Source organism: Pan paniscus, chromosome 12 (assembly GCF_029289425.2).
Source record: "Pan paniscus chromosome 12, NHGRI_mPanPan1-v2.0_pri, whole genome shotgun sequence".
Lineage (NCBI taxonomy): Eukaryota > Metazoa > Chordata > Mammalia > Primates > Hominidae > Pan > Pan paniscus.
Window position 1 is genome coordinate 29215603 of NC_073261.2, and position 19003 is coordinate 29234605.

At 40.8% G+C, this 19003-nt stretch overlaps 1 protein-coding gene across 5 annotated transcripts in view; it reads right to left on the minus strand.

The window, feature by feature from the left end:
• MRPL30 (mitochondrial ribosomal protein L30) overlaps positions 1–19003 on the minus strand; it is a 42345-nt gene that overhangs the window by 9024 nt on the left and 14318 nt on the right. The window contains exons 6-8 of one of the 5 annotated variants that reach the window (XR_008624311.2): positions 18688–18871; positions 7680–7803; positions 5000–5237 (exon numbers count right to left, since the gene is read on the minus strand). Coding sequence is in view for 1 of the 5 variants with exons in the window: in XM_008970971.4 (XP_008969219.1) it covers positions 18739–18871 (133 nt within the window). In the remaining 4 variants the exon portion in view is untranslated. Of the gene's footprint in view, positions 1–4999; positions 5238–7679; positions 7804–16840; positions 18872–19003 lie in introns of those variants that run through there. The other 4 variants (XR_008624310.3, XR_611653.4, XR_010109246.1 and 1 more) reach the window with 4 other exon arrangements.

Below are 19003 nucleotides of genomic sequence, written 5' to 3' on the forward strand. Positions count from 1 at the left end.
ACCACTGCACTCCAGCCTGGGTGACAGAGTGAGACCCTCTCTCAAAAAAAACTACTTACATAAATGATCACATCATTTGTAATGGGTGAGTCAAAAAAGTTCATTGAGCTTTGACATATTCTGATAGTCAGTTGCTATTACTATTAGTGGATGTTGTGAACTACTCTGTCTTTGTGACTTGTGTCTCCAGGAGCTCCTGGCTTTCATGGCTGGGGAGAAAGAAGCTACTGGTCTCCACACAACTATTTCAGGATTTCCTCAGAGAGAAGCCTCTTATGGATGGAAGAAAAGAAGCTCTTGCTAGAAATCAGTGTGATCAGGTGGGGAGGAACAAGTCCTGGGCAGATGCCTGTTACCAGAAGAAGAATGAACTGGGCAGAATTGAGTGGTTGAAGCCTGAGATTGTGGGGACAGAAGAGGCCAACCAACAGGTGTTATGTGGACATGAGTTCTCTAGGACAATATAGAGTTGGACAGGAATTAAGTCAGATTGAGTCAGAGTTATGCAGGTGTCTGATAGTCATGCAGTAGACAGGTATATTAGTCCGTTTTCACGCTGCTGATAAAGAGATACCTGAGACTGGGCAATTTACAAAAGAAAGAGGTTTAATGAACTTACAGTTCCACATGGCTGGGGAGGCCTCACCATCATGGTAGAAGGCAAGGAGGATCAAGTCACATTTTATGTGGATGGTGGCAGGCAAACAGAGCGCTTGTGCAGGGAACTCCCCCTTATAATACCATCAGATCTCATGAGACTTATTCACTATCATGAGAACAGCATGGGAAAGACCTGCCCTGGTGATTCAATTACCTCCCACTGGGCCCCTCGCACAACATGTGGGAATTCAAGATGAGATTTGGGTGAGGACACAGCCAAACCATAGCAAGAGGATTGGTGGGGGTGGGTTGCCAGGCAAATGATTCAGTAGAATTCATGGGGGAATCAAGTTGGGTGAAAGGTTGATTTCCTGGGTGAGGGTGGGATCTGGTGAGGAGGATCAGTCTAGAGACGAGGTGGGGGTCTAGTTGAGAAACCAGATTCATTATCTGAGTGTGCTCTGGTGGGGGTGGGGGTTGGGAGGTGGTCCATTAAGACTGTAGGATCTAGGGGCAAATAGGGCTCAGGTAACAGAAAGAAGCCTAGAATTGATGGTGACCAAGGGAGAAGTTGAGAAGAGGTAGGGATTTTTTGAAGCTGGGAGGAGGCAGGGCAAGATGGCTGCATAAAACACTCCAGTGATCATCCCTCTGGAGGAACACCAAATTCAACAACTATCTATTCAAGAAAGTCCCTTCATAAGAACTCAAAATCAGGTGAGCAATCACAGTACTGGGTTTAATATCATATCAAGGAAAAAGGCACTGAAGAGGGCAGGAAAGACAGTCTTGCATTGCCCAAACCAGGGGTCCCCAACCCTTAGACCACATACCTATGTATTCCATAGGAGACTATTTAAATAAGTTTTGCTATGTTTAACCAACAGAATATGATGCAGCTATTGAAACAGTGGTTATGAAGGCTTTGTGATAACACATAAATGCTTATAATACATTGTTGAGTTATAACACTGCATATACAGTATATATTTGAATATACATTATGTAAAAAGAGATATATTAAAGTAGAAATAGTTATGTTAGCATTTAGTACCTTTGTTTCCTTTAGATTTCAATGTTTATAATGTGGCCATGTTCATTTAATATTAAACAATTTAAATTTAAAAAGTAAAATAAAATAATTACCCCCCACAACTCCACAAAAAAAAAAAAAAAAAAAGATAGTACTGGGCCATGACCTGTTAGGAACTGGGCCACATAGCGGTGGACTAGTGAGCATTACCACGTGAGCTGTGCATCCTGTCAGATCAGCAGCGGCATTTGGTTTTCATAGGAATGTGAACCCTATTGTGAGCCGTGCATGCAAGGTATCTACATTGTATGCTCCTTATGAGAATCTAATGCCTGATTATCTATCACTGTCTCCCATCACCCTCAGATAGGACTGTCTAGTTGCAGGAGGACAAGCCCAGGGCTCCCTCTGATTCTACATTATGGTGAATTGTATAATTATTTCATTATATATTACAATGTAATAATAATATAAATAAACTACACAATAAATATAATACACTTGAATCACCATGAAACCATCCCCATCCCCTCCATATTGGTCCGTGGAAAAATTGTGTTCCATGAAACTGGTTCCTGATGCCAAAAAGGCAGGGGACCACTGGCCTAACCATCCCTTCCCCATCCCCTGGCAGTGTCATGTGCCAAAAGAGAATTTGTGTGCTCAGGGGAGGGAGAATGAAGTGATCATGGGATTCTGCACTGGAACTCCCTGCTGCCCTGTCACAGCCAAAAGCAACACAGAGATGAATTCGGCTAATGCCCATGGAGGGAGCATTTAGATCAGTTTTGGCCAGAGAGGAATCGTCTGCCCTAGCAATAGGAAACTGAGTTCCGGCCAGCTTTGCTGCCTGCTGACTTAAGTGGACTGGGGTCCTAAATATATTTGAAAGGCAGTCTTAGCCACAAGGACTGCAGTCCCTGGGCAAGTCCTGGTACTGCAATGGGCTCAGAGCCTGTGAACTTGGGGTACATGTGACCCAGTGAGACACCAGTTGTACTGGCCAAGGGAGTGCTTGCATCACCCCTCCCCAAATTCCAGGCAGTGCAGCTCTGGGAGAGAGTCCATCCACTTGCAAAAAAGAGAGGGAAGGGTAAAGAGGACTTTGTCCTGCAACTTGGGTACTAGCACAGCCACAGTAAAATAAGGCACTTAGCAGATTCCTGAAGCCCCTGAATTCAGGCCCTAGCTTCTGGATGGCATTTCTAGACTCACCCTAGGCTAGAAGAAAACATGCTGCCCTAAAGAGAAGGACCTAGTCTTGGCAAAATTCACCACCTGCTGAGGAAAGAGCCTTTGGGTCTTGAATAAGCATCAGCAGTAGCCAGGCAGTAGTTGCCAAGGGCCTTGGATGAGACCCAGTACTGTGCTGAATTTGGGTGTGACCCAGTGCAGTCCTACCTATGGTGGCCATAGTAGTGCTTACATCACCCATTCTCCAACTCTAGACAGCCCAGCACAGAGAAAGAGACTCCTTTTAGGGAAAATGAGGGAAGATAATGAGAGATTCTGCCTGGTAATCCAGGGAATTCTTCCAGATCTCACCCAAGTCCACCAAGGCGGTACCTCTATGAGTCTTCAAGAGACTCATACTATCCATCCATCCACCCATTCCATGTACAGATAGAGGGCTTGGGATACCTTCTAGTACAGATAAGACTGCAGTGACCAAAGACTTAGATCACAGCACTCAATTCCCTTTGAATCTGAAAAGCCTTCTTAACAAGGACAGGTACAAACAAGCCCAGACTGCAAAGATTAGAATAAACACCTAACTCATTGATATGGTTTGGCTCTGTGTCCCCACCCAAATCTCATGTTGGATTGTGATTCCCACTGTTAGGGGAGGGACCTGGTGGGAGGTGATTGGATCATGGGAGTGGATTTCCCCCTTGCTGCTCTCATGATAGTGAGTGAGTTCTCATGAGATCTGATGGTTTAAAAGTGTGTGGCACATCCTCCTTCACTCTCTCTCTCTCTTTCTGCCACCGTGAAGACGTGCTTGCTTCTCCTTTGCCCTTCCACCATTATTGTAAGTTTCCTGAGGCCTTCCCAGACATGCTCCCTGTATAGCTTGCAGAACTGTGAGCCAATTAAACCCCTTTTCTTAATAAATTACCAAGTCTCAGGTATTTATTTACAGCAGTGTGAGAACAGACTAACACACTCATCAATGCCTAGATATTAATGAACATTCACAAGCATCAAGAGCATCCAGGAAAATATTAGTTCAGCAAATGAACTAAACAAAGAACCAGTAACCAATCCCAGAGTGACAAAGATATGTGACCTTTCAGACACAGAATTCAAAATAGCTGCTTGGAGGAAGCTCAGTGAACTTCAAGAGAACACAGAGAAGAAATTCAAAACCCTATCAGAGAAATTTAACAAGGAGATTAGAATAATTTAAAAGAATCAAGCAGAAATTTTAGAGATGAAAAATTCAATTGACAAACTGAAAAATGCATCAGAGTCTCTCAATAGCAGACTTGATTAAGCAGAAGAAAGAATTAGTGAGCTTGAAGACAAGCTATATGAAAATACAGTCAGAAGAGAAAAAATAAAAAGAGAATAAAAAAGAATGAAGTAACCCTACAAGATCTAGAAAATAGCCTCAATAGGCAAATCTAAGCATTATTGGCCTTAAAATAGGAGGTAGAGAGCGAGGTGAAGGTAGAAAGTTTATTCAAAGAAATAGAAATGGAATTTTTCAAACCTAGAGAAAATATCCAAGTACAAGAAGGTTATACAACACCAAGCAGATTTAACTCAAATAAGACCTTAAGGCATTTAATCATCAAATTCCCAAAGTCCAAGGATAAAGAAAGGGTCCTAAAAGTAGCAAGAGAAAAGAAACAAACAACATATAAAGGAGTTCTAATACAACCGGCAGCTGACTTCTTAGTGGAAACCTTAAAGGTCAGGAGAGAGTGGTACGACATATGCAAAGTGCTGAAAGAATAAAACTTTTATTTCAGAATATTGTATCCAGCAAAAATACCCTTCAAATATGAAGGAGAGATTAAGACTCTTCCACACAAATAAAAGCTGAGGGAAGAGCTTGTCAATATCAGACCTGTCCTACAGGAAATGTCAAAGGGAGTTCTTCAACCGGAAAGAAAAGAATGTTAAAAAGCAATAAGCAATCATCTAAAATTCACTGATAACAGAGGGTACACAGACACATATAGAATACCCCAACACCCCCAACACTGTAATTGTGATGTATAAGACACATATATTGGTTACATACTCATATATTGAATAGGAAGACTAAAAGACAAACATATCAAAAATAATAACTATGATGACTTTCAAGAGATAGTATGAAAATATATAAATAGAAACAACAAGAAGTTTTAAAATGGGGATAAAGGATAGTTTTTATTTTCTCTTTGCTTGTTTGTTGTTTTTTTGTGATCAGAATTAAGTTGTTATCAGTTTAAAATAACAGGTTATTAGCTGGGCGTGGTGGCAGGCGCCTGTAGTCCCAGCTACTTGGGAGGCTGAGGCAGGAGAATGGCGTGAACCCAGGAGGCGGAGCTTGCAGTGAGCTGAGATCGTGCCACTGCACTCCAGCCTGGACAACAGAGCAAGACTCCATCTAAAATAAATAAATAAATAAATAAAAATAAAATAAAATAATAGGTTATAAGATGTTATTTGCAAGCTGCATAGTAACCTCAAATCAAAAAACCTACAGAGATACATGAAAAATAAAAATCAAGAAATTAAAACATACTATCAGGGAAAATCACTTTTACACAAAGAAAGACCAAAGGAAGGAGGGAAGAGAGGCTGAAAAAACAACTAGAAACAAATAACAAAATGGCAACAGTTTAAGTCCTTACCTATCAATAACATAGAATGTAAATGGTCTGAACTTTCTAATTAAAAGACATAGAGTGGCTAAAGGAATTAAGAAAAAAGACCCAACTATATGCTGGCTACAAGAAACTCACTTTACCTATAAAGATACACACAGACTGAAAACAAAGGGTTGAAAAAAGATATTACATGCAAATGGAAACCAAAAAAAGAGCAAGAATAGCTACACTTACATCAGAAAAAATATATTTCAAGACAAAAATTATAAAAAAAGACAAAAAAGGTCATTATATAGTGATAAAGGGAGCAAGAGGATATAACAACTGTAAATATATATGTACCCAACACTGGAGCACCCAGATTTATAAAGCAAATATTATCAGAGCTAAAGAGAGAGAGAGATTTCAATACAATATTAGCTAGAGACCTCAACACCCACTTTCAGCATTGGACAGACCATCCAAACAGAAACTCAACAAAGAAACATCAGATTAATCTGCACTATACACCAAATGGACACAACAGATATTTACATTTCATCCAATGGCTACAGAATACACATTCTTCTCAGCACATGGATCATTCTAAAGAATAGAACATATGTTAGGCCACAAAACAAAGTCTTAAAATTTTTTTTAATTGAAATAATATCAAGTATCTTCTTAGATCATAATGGAATAAAACTAGAAATCAATAGAAAGAACTCTGGAAACTATACAAATACATGGAAATTAAACAGTATGCTCCAGAATGACCGGCAGGTCAATGAAGAAATCAAGAAGGAAATTTAAAAGTCTCTTGAAACAAATGAAAATGGAAACACAACATACCCATACAGGATACAAGAAAAGCAGCACTAAGAGGAAAGTTTATAGCAATAAGCACCTACATCAAAAAAGGTAGGAAAACTTCACATCAAACAACCTAAATGATATGGTTTGGCTCTGTGTCCTCACCCAAATCTTGTCTTGAATTGTAATCCCCACATGTTAGAGGAGTGGCCTGGTTGGAGGTGACTGAATCATGGAGGTGGTCTTACCGCTTGCTGTTCTTGTGATAGAATTCTCATGAGAACTGGTTGTTTGATAAGTGTGTGGCTCTTCCCCTGCACACACTCTCTCTCTCTCTCACCTGCTTCTATGTAAGACGTGCCTTGCTTTCCCTTCACCTTCCGCCCTGATTGTAAGTTTCTTGAGGCTTCCACAGCCATGTGGAACTGTGAGTCAATTAAACCTCTTTTGCTTATAAATTACTCAGTCTCAGGTAGTATATTTATAGCAGTGTGAGAACAAACTAATACATTAACAATACATCTTAAATAATTAGAAAAGCAAGAGCAAACCAAATCCAAAATTAGTAGAAAAAAAATAAAGATCAGAGCATAAATAAACAAAAGTGAAACTAAAAAAAAAAAAAAAAATACAGGCTGGGCATGGTGGCTTATGCCTGTAATCCTAGCACTTTGGGAGGCCGATGAGGGCTGATCACTTCAGCTCGGGAGTTTGAGACCAGCCTGGCCAATATGGTGAAACACAATCTCTACTAAAAACACAAAAATTAGCTGGGCATGGTGATGTGCACCTGTAATCCCAGTTATTTAAGAGGCAGAGGCATGAGAATCACTTGAACCCCGAAGGCAGAGGTTAGAGTGAGCTGAGATTGTGCCATTGCACTCCAGCTTGGGTGACAGAGACAGAGCAAGTCTCTGTCTCAAAAAAAAAAAAAAAAAAAAAAAGAATAAATGAACAAATAAATGAAATGAAAAACTGATTTTTTTTGAAAAGATAAACAAACTGAGAAACTTTTATCCTGCTAAGAAAAAAGGGAGAAAACTAAAATAAATGAAATCAGATATTTTAAAAAGAGATGTTACAACTGATACCACAGAAATTCAAAGGATCACTAGAAAGCACTATGAGCAACTATATGCCGATAAATTGGAAAACCTAGAAGAAATGGATAAATTCCTAGATACATACAAGATTGAAACATGAAGTAATCCAAAACCGGAATAGACCAATAACAAGTAACAAGATCAAAGAGATAGTAAAAAGTTTTCCAGGCTGGGCACAGTGGCTCACGCCTGTAATCCCAGCACTTTGGGAGGCCGAAGCAGGTGGATCATTTGAGGTCAGAAGTTCAAGACCAGCCTGGTCAACATGGTGAAACCCCATCTCTACTAAAAGTACAAAAATTAGCCAGCCATGGTGGCACGCACCTGTGGTCCCAGCTACTCGGGAGGCTGAGGCAGGAGAAATGCTTGAAGCCAGGAGGCAGAGAGATTGCAGTAAGCTGAAACCGTGGCATTACACTCCATCCTGGGAGACAGAGCAAGACTCCGTCTGAAAAAAAAAAAAAAAAGGTTTTCCAGCAAAGAAAAGCCCTGGATCTGATTCCTTTACTGCTGAAATCTACCAAACATTTAAAGAAGAACTAAAATGAATCCTACTCAAACTATTACAAAAAAATCAGGGAGGGAATACTTCCAAATGAATTCTATAAGGCCAGTATTACTCTGATATCAAAAACAGACAAAGACATACCAAAAAAGAAAACTACAGGGCAATACCTCTGATGAACATAGATGCAAAAAATCTCAATAAAATACAAGCAAACTGAATTCAACAACACATGAAAGTGGTCATTCATCATAACCAAGTGAAATTCATCCCTGGGATGCCAGGGTGGCTCACCATGTGAAATATTTCTACAATAAAAACTATAAAACACATATGAAAGAATGGAAGAGGACACACAAAAAATGGAAAGATAGGCCAGGCGTGGTGGCTCATGCCTGTAATCCCAGCACTTTAGAAGGCTGAGGTGGGTGGACCACTATTGGGGGAACCACCCCCAATATTTCATCATAGGTTCTTTTCTATTTTCCCTAAGAGTCGGCCAGTCTGAGAAATAAAGGGAAAGAGTACAAAAGAGAGAAATTTTAAAGCTGGGTGTCCGGGGCAGACATCACATGTTGGCAGGTTCTGTGATGCCCCCTGAGACGTAAAACCAGCAAATTTTTATTAGCAATTTTCAAAGAGGAGGGAGTGTATGAACAGGGTGTGGGTCACAGAGATCACATGCTTCAAGGGCGACAAAAGATCACAAGGCAGAAGGTGAGGGTGAGATCACAAGGTCAGGGCAAAACTAGAGTTACTAATGAAGTTCCATGTCCCGCTGTGCACGCATTGTCATTGTAAACATCTTAACAGGTTCGAGGGCAGAGAACTGGTCTGACTAGAATTCGCCAGGCTGGAATTTCCTAATCCTAGCAAGCCTGGGGGTGCTGCAGGAGGCCAGGGAGTGTTTCATCCCTTATCTTCAACTGCACAAGACAGACACCCCCAGAGCAGCCATTTTAGAGGCTCTCCCTGGGAATGCATTCTTTTCCCAGGGCTGTTAATTATTAATATTCCTTACTGGGGAAAGAATTCAGCGATATTTCTCTTACCCATTTTGGGTAATAAGAGAAATATGGCTCTGTCCAGCCCAGCCCACAGGCAGCCAGACTTTAAGGTTATCTCCCTTGTTCCCTGAAAATCACTGTTATCCTGTTCTTAAGGTGCCCAGATTTCACATTGTTCAAACACACATGCTTTATGAACAATTTGTGCAGTTAATGCAATCATCACAGGGTCCTGAGGCGACATACATCCTCAGCTTATGAAGATGATAGGATTAAGAGATTAAAGTAAAGACAGGCATAGGAAATTATAAGAGTATTGATTGGGGAAGTGATAAATGTCCATGAAATCTTCACAATTTATGTCCTTCTGTCATGGCTTCGGCAGATCCCTCCGTTCAGGGTCCCTGACTTCCTGCAACAGATCACCTGAGGTCAGGAGTTCGAGACCAGCCTGACTAACATGGTGAAACCCCATCTCTAGTAAAAATACAAAATATTAGCCGGGCATGGTGGCGCATGCCTGTAATCCCAGCTACTCCGAAGGCTGAGGCAGGAGAATCATTTGAACCCAGGAGGCGGAGGTTGCGGTGAACCAAAATTGTGCCATTACACTCCAGCCTGGGAAACAAGAGTGAAACTTTGTCTCAAAAAAAAAAAAAAAAAAAAAAAGAAAGATATTCCATGTTCATTGATTGAAAAACATCAATGTTGTTAAAATGTTCATATTACCCAATCTACAGATTCAGTGCAATCCCTATCAAAATACCAATAACATTCTTCACAGAAATAGAAAAAATTATCCTAAAATTTATATGGAACCACAAAAGATCCAGAATAGCCAAATCCATCCTGAACAAAAAGAACAAAACCAGAAAAATACATTGCCTGACTTTGAAGGTTATTGCAGAACTAGAGACCCGAAACAGCATGGTACTGGTATAAAAACAGACACATAGACCAATGTAACAGTAGAGAATTCAGAAATGAATCCACACATCTACAATGAACTCATTTTTGACAAAGCTGCCAAGAACATACATTGGGGAAAGAACAGTCTTTTCAATAAATGGTGCTGGGAAAACTAGATGTCTATATGCAGAATAATGAACTAGACCCCTATCTCTCACCATACAAAAAAATCAAATCAAAGTGGCTTAAAGACTTAAATCTGACACCTGAAACTATGAAACTACTAAAAGAGAACATTGGGAATTCAAGACCAGCCTTGGCAACATAGTAAGACCTTGTCTCTACAGAAATAAAATAAAAATAGCCAGGTGTGGTGGCTAACACCTATAGTCCCAGCTACTCAGGTGGCTGAGATCGGGGAATCACTTGAGCCCAGGAGTCCAAGGTTGCAGTGAGCTATGAATGCACCACTGTACTCCAGCCTGGGAGACAGAGTGAGACCTTGTTGAAAGAAAGAGAAGAAAAGAGAAATAAATAAATAAAGGAAAAAGGAAGAGAAAAGAGGAGAAGAGAAGAGAAGAGAAGAGAAGAGAAGAGAAGAGAAGGACATTAAGGAAATGCTCCAAGACATTGATCTGGGCAAAGACTCCTTGAGTAATACCTCAAAAGCACAAGCAACTAAAGCAAATATGGATAACAGGGATCACTTCAAGCTAAAAAGCTTCTGCACAGCAAAAGAAATAATCGACAAAGTGAAGAGACAACCGACAGAATGGGAGAAAATATTTTCAAACTACCCATCTGACAAGAGATTAATAACCAGAATATATAAGGAGGTTAAACAACTCAATAGGAAAAAATCAAATAATCCAATTTTAAAATGGGCAAAATATCTGATTAGACATTTCTCAAAAAAAAAAAAAAAAGATGAAGACATACAAATGGCTAACAGGTAGGTGAGAAAATGTTCAACATCATTAATCATCAGAGAAATGCAAATTAAAACTACAATGAGATAATATCTAACTCCAGTTAAAATGGCTTTTATCCAAAAGACAGACAATAACGAATGCTGCCAAAGATGTGGAGAAAGGGAAACCCTTGTACACTGTTGGTGGGAATGTAAATTAGTACAGCCACTATGCAGAACATTATGGAGGTTCCTCAAAAAACTAAAAATAGAGCTACCATATGATCCAGTAATGCCATTGTTAAGTATATATCCAAAAGAAAGACCAGTATATTGAAGAGATATCTGCACTCCATGTTTATTGCATGGAGTGCAGATTTACATTTACACTGCACAATAGCCAAGATTTGGAATCAACTTGAGTGTCTATCAGTGGATGAATGGATAAAGAAAATGTGGTACATATGTACAATGGAATATTATTGAGCCATAAAAATGGAATCCCAACTTTTGCAACAATATAGATGGAACTGTAAGATATTAGGTTAAGTGAAATAACCCAGGCACAAAAAGACAAATTTTGCTTGTTCTCACTCATATGCAAAAATTAAAACAATTGAGATCATAGAGATAGTAGAATAATGGTTACCAGAGACTGGGAAGGGTAGTGGGGATGGGGGAAAAAGTATAGATGGTTAATGAGTGCAAAAATATAGAGTGAATAAGATCTAGTATTAGCATAACAGGGTGACCATAGTCAACAATAATTTATTATATACATATTTTTTATTTTATTTTTTAGAGATAGTGTCTTACTCTGTTGCTCATGCCAGAGTGCAGTGGCACAATCATAGCTCACTGCAGCCTCAAATTCTGAGCTCAGGTGATCTTCCTGCCTCAGTCTCCTGAGTAGCTAGGACTACAGGTGTGCACCACCTCACCCAGCTCATTTTTAAAATTTTTTTTGTAAAGATGGGGTCTTGCTATGTTGCCCAGGCTGGTTTTGAACACCTGGCCTCAAGTGATCCTGCCACCTCAGCCTCCCAAATTTTTCTTGTATAATTAAAAATAACTGAAAATTGAATTGGAATGTTTCTAACAGAAATAATAAATGCTCGAGGTGGTGAATACACCAATTACCTGGATACAATTATTACACACTATGTGCCTGTATCAAAACATCACATGTATCCCATACATTTATACAGCTATTATGTATCCATAATAATTAAAAATAATAATAAAAAAAGAAGTAGGGTCTGATGACCGAGAAGACCCTGGTGGCCAAGATGAGGAAGCACATGGTAGGGGTCGGATGGATGGTGAAGAGGACACAGTGGCCTGAGACTCTGGAGCAGAGGTGGTAAGGCTTACCACCACGGTGGGAGTGAGAAAACGTCTGAGAACAGCTGGGGCAACAGTAGAGAAGGCTGTGCTGGCAGAAGGAAAGCCAGGGATGGGGTGGAAAAAGTGTGGTGGGGCAGGGCCCATTAATCAGGAGGAGACCATGATGGATAATTGCTGGGAGCCTAGACAGGGGACAGAGTGGGCAAACAGACCTGCATGAGGCACTCCAGCAGGGATGTGACAAACAGGCCTGGTCGGGTCCACTGAGAAGTGAAGGCCTGTGCTCACTGCAGTGAGGAGAACCACCCCATGTCCCCATGTGGAGCAGTCCAGGAAGAGGGGTTTGGAAAGGATCTGGGCTTTTATCAGGTTATTTTGGTGAGTGTTTCAAAAAGTAGGTTTTGCTCTGGATTGGATGCTGTCAGGAGAAAGATAATTCTGTGATTGGTATCTTAATCAATGTTACCTAGAAGGAGGGAGAAATGAAATGAAGCTCAAGCTGTGATTGGCAAAGCTGCAGTGACCCACATTAGCCAGAATAGGTGGATGCTTGGTTATTTTTGTGACTTGAATCACATTCATGTTTTGGTCTGTGCTCAGACATGACTCTAGAGTGGTCTTGTTTTTGCCTTGATCCATTACATTCAGTGCAGCTTTATCTGATGTTGATGTTCTGTGAAATTCCTTATGTTCAACAGAAGAACACCACCTGTGAGGCCAGGCCAGCTCCTGGAAACACCAAGGCCTGAGAGTTCCAGGCCAGTTCCTGGCTGTCAGAAGTTGCTTTTTCTTTTCCTCAATCCCCCTCTTTAGTCAAGGGCAGGTGAAGTCAGGCCACAGAATTCATGACATCCAGATTTTCACCACTGTCAAGACCAGAAGGATGTCCCGGAAGCATGGTCTGTAGTTGGGCTAGAGCTAATCCCTTCTCCTGTTGCAGGATGAGCTGTTGAGACCTTTGACTTGACAGTGGGTACAGAGCAGCATTCCAGATTTTGGACAGTGTACATCAACCAACTGTAACAGGCCATTACCAGAAACAAAAGGATGATGAGTCTTATAACGGGTCTTAATGCTGGGATACCAGATTATAAAACCCAGGTGAAGAAACATGTCCCAGAATCCAGATGGGTCTTTTAGGGAGTCAGGTGGCTTTTTTGTTTATCCTAATATTTTCTGTTTTGCTTGCCCTGTAGTGTGTAAGTACAGCAAGAAATGTTTGTGATAGTATCAAGTCCTCCTTGGCTAGCTGATAGAAAATCAAGGTGTTCAATGGGCCTCAAGATTCCTAGGTCCTATTATAACGATCTTGTCAGGATTATGTCACTGGCAGGTGGGACACACATTTGAAACATCCTCAGCAATATGCTTAAATTACCCTATCAATCTTGGTTCAATACTTTTGCCAATTCTTCTCTGCTATTGTGGGTAATATCACAAAATAGTTTTGCTAATTTCCATTTTTCTTATGGCCATCTCCTTCCATAACAGCAAAGCGTGTCAAAGCTCTTTAATTCATTGTCAATTCTACAGGGGTTCCTGTAGTGGTCAGGTGATTTTTGTTGTTGTTTCTAAAGCATTGCAAAGTCATACACTACCCCCACATCAAATACCTCCTATTGTATCAATATAAATATTTACTTTTGTAACTTGGCAGATCTGGGAGGGGGCAATTAATTTAGCCAAACTAAATGAATATGATTTCTGAGAAAAGCTTTGACTATGATGATATAGTCTACATAGCATTCCCGCCCCCCCCCCCGCCCCACCCCAGGGGAGTCTGTCGCCCAGGCTGTAGTGCAGTGGCACAATCATAGCTCACTGCAGCCTTGAAATCCCAGGCTGAAGCAATCCTCCCACCTCAGTCTCCTCAGCAGCTGGGACTACAGGCATGTGCTACCACACCCAGCTAAGTTAAAATTTTTTGTTTTGTTTTGTTTTAGACATGGGGTCTCACTATGTTGCCCAGGCTGGTCTCAAACTCCTGGACTCAAGCCATCCCCCCACCTCAGCCTCCCAAGTTGCTGGGATTACAGGCATGAGCCACCATGCCTGACTGTACTTGGCAATTTTTAGTTTCACTTTTTAAGTGTGAATAATCTAAAACCACAATTAAATCAGTTCTCCAAGGGAATCTCCAAGTCTGTGCAGGGTATGGATCGTTCCCTAAGAGGGGTAAGCAATTATGGGTGGTTGCTTTTTTGGGTGAAGGAAGTGGCTGAGTTTAGAGTGTTGTAATACAGGCCAGTGATGTGTAAAAGCAAAGCAACAAAATTCATGGGAGACTAGGTAAGTAGCTGAAAAATCCTGCGAGTTTACTGTCAGTAGAAGACCCTGTATAGCACAGCATGGGAAGCTGTCAAGTTTAGTGGAAACCCTTGAACTAAATCAACTGAAGTTTTCACTTTTATTGCTACTGCTATAGTTCTCAGATGGGGTGAATATGTCTTGGCTACTGGATCTTACGAAATAAGCAATGGACCCCTGGTGATTTCCACTTAGTTCAATCAGTACCCTAGTGCCTGTTCAGCTTTATAATAAAAAGAAAAGAGGTATGGAGGACTGGTGAATCTAGAATAATGGAAATAATCTTTTGGGAGACAGTAATTGTACCGCTCTGTTTTTCTTTTTTCTTTTTTGAGACAGGATCTCGCCCTGTTGCCTAGGCTGGAGTGCAGTGGTGCAATCATAGTTCATCACAGCCTCAAACTCCTAGACTCAAGTGATCCATCTTGACATCCCAAAGCGCTAGGATTACAGGCATGGGAGTGGGGTGGGGAGTCGGGGTGTGCACCATGTTCAGCTGTTTATATTATCTTTAAAGTGACCAACAAATTTTCTTTTTTCCAGGTAATACGGAAAACTACAGAACAGGAAATGAAGAATTGTTCATTTTTCTTCTTGAGCACTTATTTCATGTCATTTAATAATTTTGAGGCAAAAAATAAACAGAAATAATATCCAAAGACATTTTCAGTTTGTTAATTGATTGCCATTCTAATACATAAAGGTAAGAATTTTAGTGACCAGTGTTTTGTATCTGACTCTTATTTTAGAATTTCCAGTGTTCCAAGGATTCCTTATTAATTAATTCCCTCAGGTCTTGAAAGAAAAGTTTTGATATAGAAAAGCAGATTTTGACAAATATACACAAAGAGTGGCAAATGGTTTAGACAGTAATTTGGACCCTTGAAAATTTTATCAAGCTGTGTGATCAAAAAGCTAGTCCTTATTAATCCTCAAAGTATGGAAAGGAAGGAAGGGATACTACTTATGTTAAGCAAAATTATCTCATTTTGAGAAAAACAAGACAATCTCCGCATGGAAGTTTCTTTGCTTTTCATTTTAAGGTACCTCCCAAAGAAGCAATCTTGTTCATGTCAAAATCTCCCTAAAATGGCCTGTGTAGTTCCAAACTGTCCTTGGTGAAACTGTGCCAGTTAGATAATAGGCATACTAGCTAGCATTCTTATGAGAAAAAAAAAAATGAAGAAAATAGGTGTTTGGCCTGAAAGAGGTACAATTTTAGATTGAGGAGACCCTAAGAGAACTGCAGTCGTCCTTAAAGGTAGTGTTTGGGTTGACCTGGTGGCCACGGTCACCACCAGATGTCAGGCAAAACCTCCTGAAAGAAGGCAGGTGACACTAAACAAAGCAATCCTCAAAGACACAAAGTCAAGACCGAGGAATAAACCCTTATAGGGTTTTGAAGTGATGATATGAGGCAAAGGAATGCCAATCTGAAGAACCCTTCTAAACTACACAGCCACTATGATAAGGTCCAGGATTGACTTTTCAGGTTTGGCTGGGGGACTTTAAGGAGGCCTCCATGAGCCCTGCCTCCTTGTGGTCACACTTCTGTGTAATTCCTCCCTTCCTTGAGTGTAGGTAGGAACTGCAACTTGTTCTTAATGAATGGAATGCAAAAAAGGTGACACGAGGCACATGATTGCATTTATTTGATTATCTAAGAGTGTAGTGCCCATCTTGCTAGTCTGTCTCCAATGCTGGTTTTGGAAGAAGCAACTTGCCATGAATCCTACAGCCATAAGGAAACAAATTCTGCCAACAACCTCAGAGTGCTTGGGAGCAGATCCCTTCCCTGTCAAAGCTACAATGAGCACCTGGCCAGACACGTTTTTCCAGCATTGAGATCCTAAACAGACTACCCAGCTAAGCCACGCCTAGACTTCCGACCCACAAACATTGTGAGACAATAAGTGTGTGTTGTTTTAAGCAGCTAAGTTTGTGGTAATTTGTTCTGCAGCAATAGAAAGCTAATGCTGCTGGCCTATGCCCATATTTTCACTAAAGACTTTTCTTCTTGTAGACACTTTTATTTCTAAATATTCAACTTAACATTTAGATCCCCTCTTCTAGCTATGGGCTGTTGAGATTAAAATTAGTTACTCAAACTTTCTTACTGTTTGAGTAAAAATTAACCATGGTATTTTCCCCTATTTACACAATATTAATATTAGTACAGTAAGGCCAGGTATGGTGGCTCACACCTGTATTCCCAGCACTTTGGGAGGCTGAGGCAGGAGAATCATTTGAGATTAGAAGCTCCAGATCAGTGTGGACAACATAGCAACACCTTGGCTCTACAAAAAATTTTGAAAAATACTAGCCGGGAGCGGTGGCATGTATCTGTAGTCCTAGCTACTCAGGAGGCTGAGGTGGGAGGATCACTTGAGCCCAAGAGTTGGAGGTAATAGTGAGCTATGATCACACCACTGCCCTCCAGGCTGGGCGACAGAGTGAGACCCTGTCTCTAAAGAAAAAAAAATTAGCACAGTAAAAGAGATGGCGCTAAATTAGCAGAGGCTGCTTTTATTTTCACAGATGTCTTCGACCCCACATAAGCAAGGACACTGTATGTTGTGGCACACAGGTTTCTCTCCAACTAGACGGAGCTCTTAGAAGTTAGTGTCCTTTGGCTCCCCTCCAGGCCTTACACACACTGGATATTCAATAACTATGGAATTAAAACTGTAGTTGCCTTTAAGCTTATTTATTAATGGGATCTGGTTTCACTCTGGGTGGCACTTCCACTTTAACGCAAGGATCAAAAACATTAAGATCTACGACAGGATGGATATTGGGACAATAAGCATGACAATGTCATTGTTGCCAAGCCAAATTTTACAAGAGGCGAAGGGAAGCAAAGGGTAACTAGAATGCAGAGGTTCTTCATCATCATCTTCAATCAGCTGTCACAGAATTCCCCACTATTGAACCTCCCTTACAATTCTTACTTCTCCCCACCCCTCCAGGTATCTGAAATAGAAAAAAAAGGAAATAATTCTCCCTGAGAGATTTCTGCCTCCTTCTTCTTTCTTTTCAACAGCAACCTCAACTGTTGACAGAGGTTCCTTAGGATTCAAAGAACAATTCTGAAGCTGAAAACAGAATAGTCTGTTTTTGAATAAATCCTAAAATATTTTCATTTCACACCCTTGTTCCATGAGGAAAAAATTTACATAGAGACAAATATGTTTTGTTCAGGCAGTATGCAATAATAAAGTTTAGGCCAAATTAGATTTATAATTAGATATTAAATGCTGGTTTGGTACTAAGTTTAGGGATAAAATGAACCCATATCCACATATGTACTTATAGACACCAAAGCACAAAACAGATAATCTAGCTGGCATCCAGTGTTTCTTGACTTTGGCTGAATCTCTGTTCCCCAGAACAGACTGTAAGCTCCAAAAGGTGGGGACCATGTTTTGGTCAGCTTTGGATTTCTCTAACACCTTGCACAGTGTTCATGCAAAGAGCCACTCACAGAAATTGTTGAATTCACTTAAAAAAGAAAACAATTTTGGCTGGGTACAGTGGCTCATGCCTGTAATCCCAGCATTTTGGGAGGCTGAGGCGGGAGGATGGCTTGAACCCAGGAGTTTGAGACCAGCTTGGACAACATAGTGAGTCCCTGTCTCTATGAAAAAACTTTTAAAAATTAGCTGGATGTGGTGGCACACTGCCTGTAGTCCTAGCTACTCTGGAGGCTGAGGTGGGAGGATCACTTGAGCCTGGGAGGTCGAGGCTGCAGTGAACTGAAATCATGCCACTGTATTCCAGCTTGGGTGACAGAGCAAGACCCTGTCTCAAAAACAACAACAACAATACTAACGCAATTTTTATAAAATGGTTAATGAGGCTTGCAGATGTTCAAACATTGCCATTCTTACACGTTTTGGAGTGAAACAGTGAAAGGGAAAGGACAGAGAATTAAACCAAATTAAACTAAAATCTCCAAGTCTGTAGTAAAAGGGAGCTGCAGCAGGTTTAGTCAGTGAAAAAAAAATTTTTTTTTTTTCCCCTGAGATGGAGTCTCACCCTATCACCCAGGCTGGAGTACAGTGGCATCATCTCAGCTCACTGCAACCTCTGCCTCCCGGGTTCAAGCGATTCTCCTGCTTCAGCCTCCCGAGTAGCTGGGTTACAGGCATGTGCCACCATGCCTGGCTAATGCTGTATTTTCAGTAGAGATGGGGGTTTCTCCATGTTGGTCAGGCTGGTCTCGAACTCTTGACCTCAGGTGATCTGCCCGCCTTGGCCTCCCAAAGTGCTGGGATTACAGGTGAGCCACCGTGCCCGGCCTGAAAATGGTTTTGAAAACATATTTTAATGAAAACACTTTCTCACCATCTTTAAATAAAAACAATTTGCATTTTCCAATCGGAAGCTGCTGGGGCATTAGGACTCATGTGCTTTCTGCTCCACAGGTTTCAGATGCCACTGCACTACTAACTCCCCAGTGCTTTTGAGGCACGTGTTAGACATGTTCTCCTCTGTTGGAAGTCCTTGTGGCAACTTCAAGGGCTTGATTCTGTGACACAAGAAAATACGTTTAGATAGGAGGAATACGTTCTAGCGTTCTATATCCCCGCAGGATAACTACAGTTAACAATAACACATAGTTTCAAATAGCTAGGAGGAGGATGATGAATGTTCCCAACAT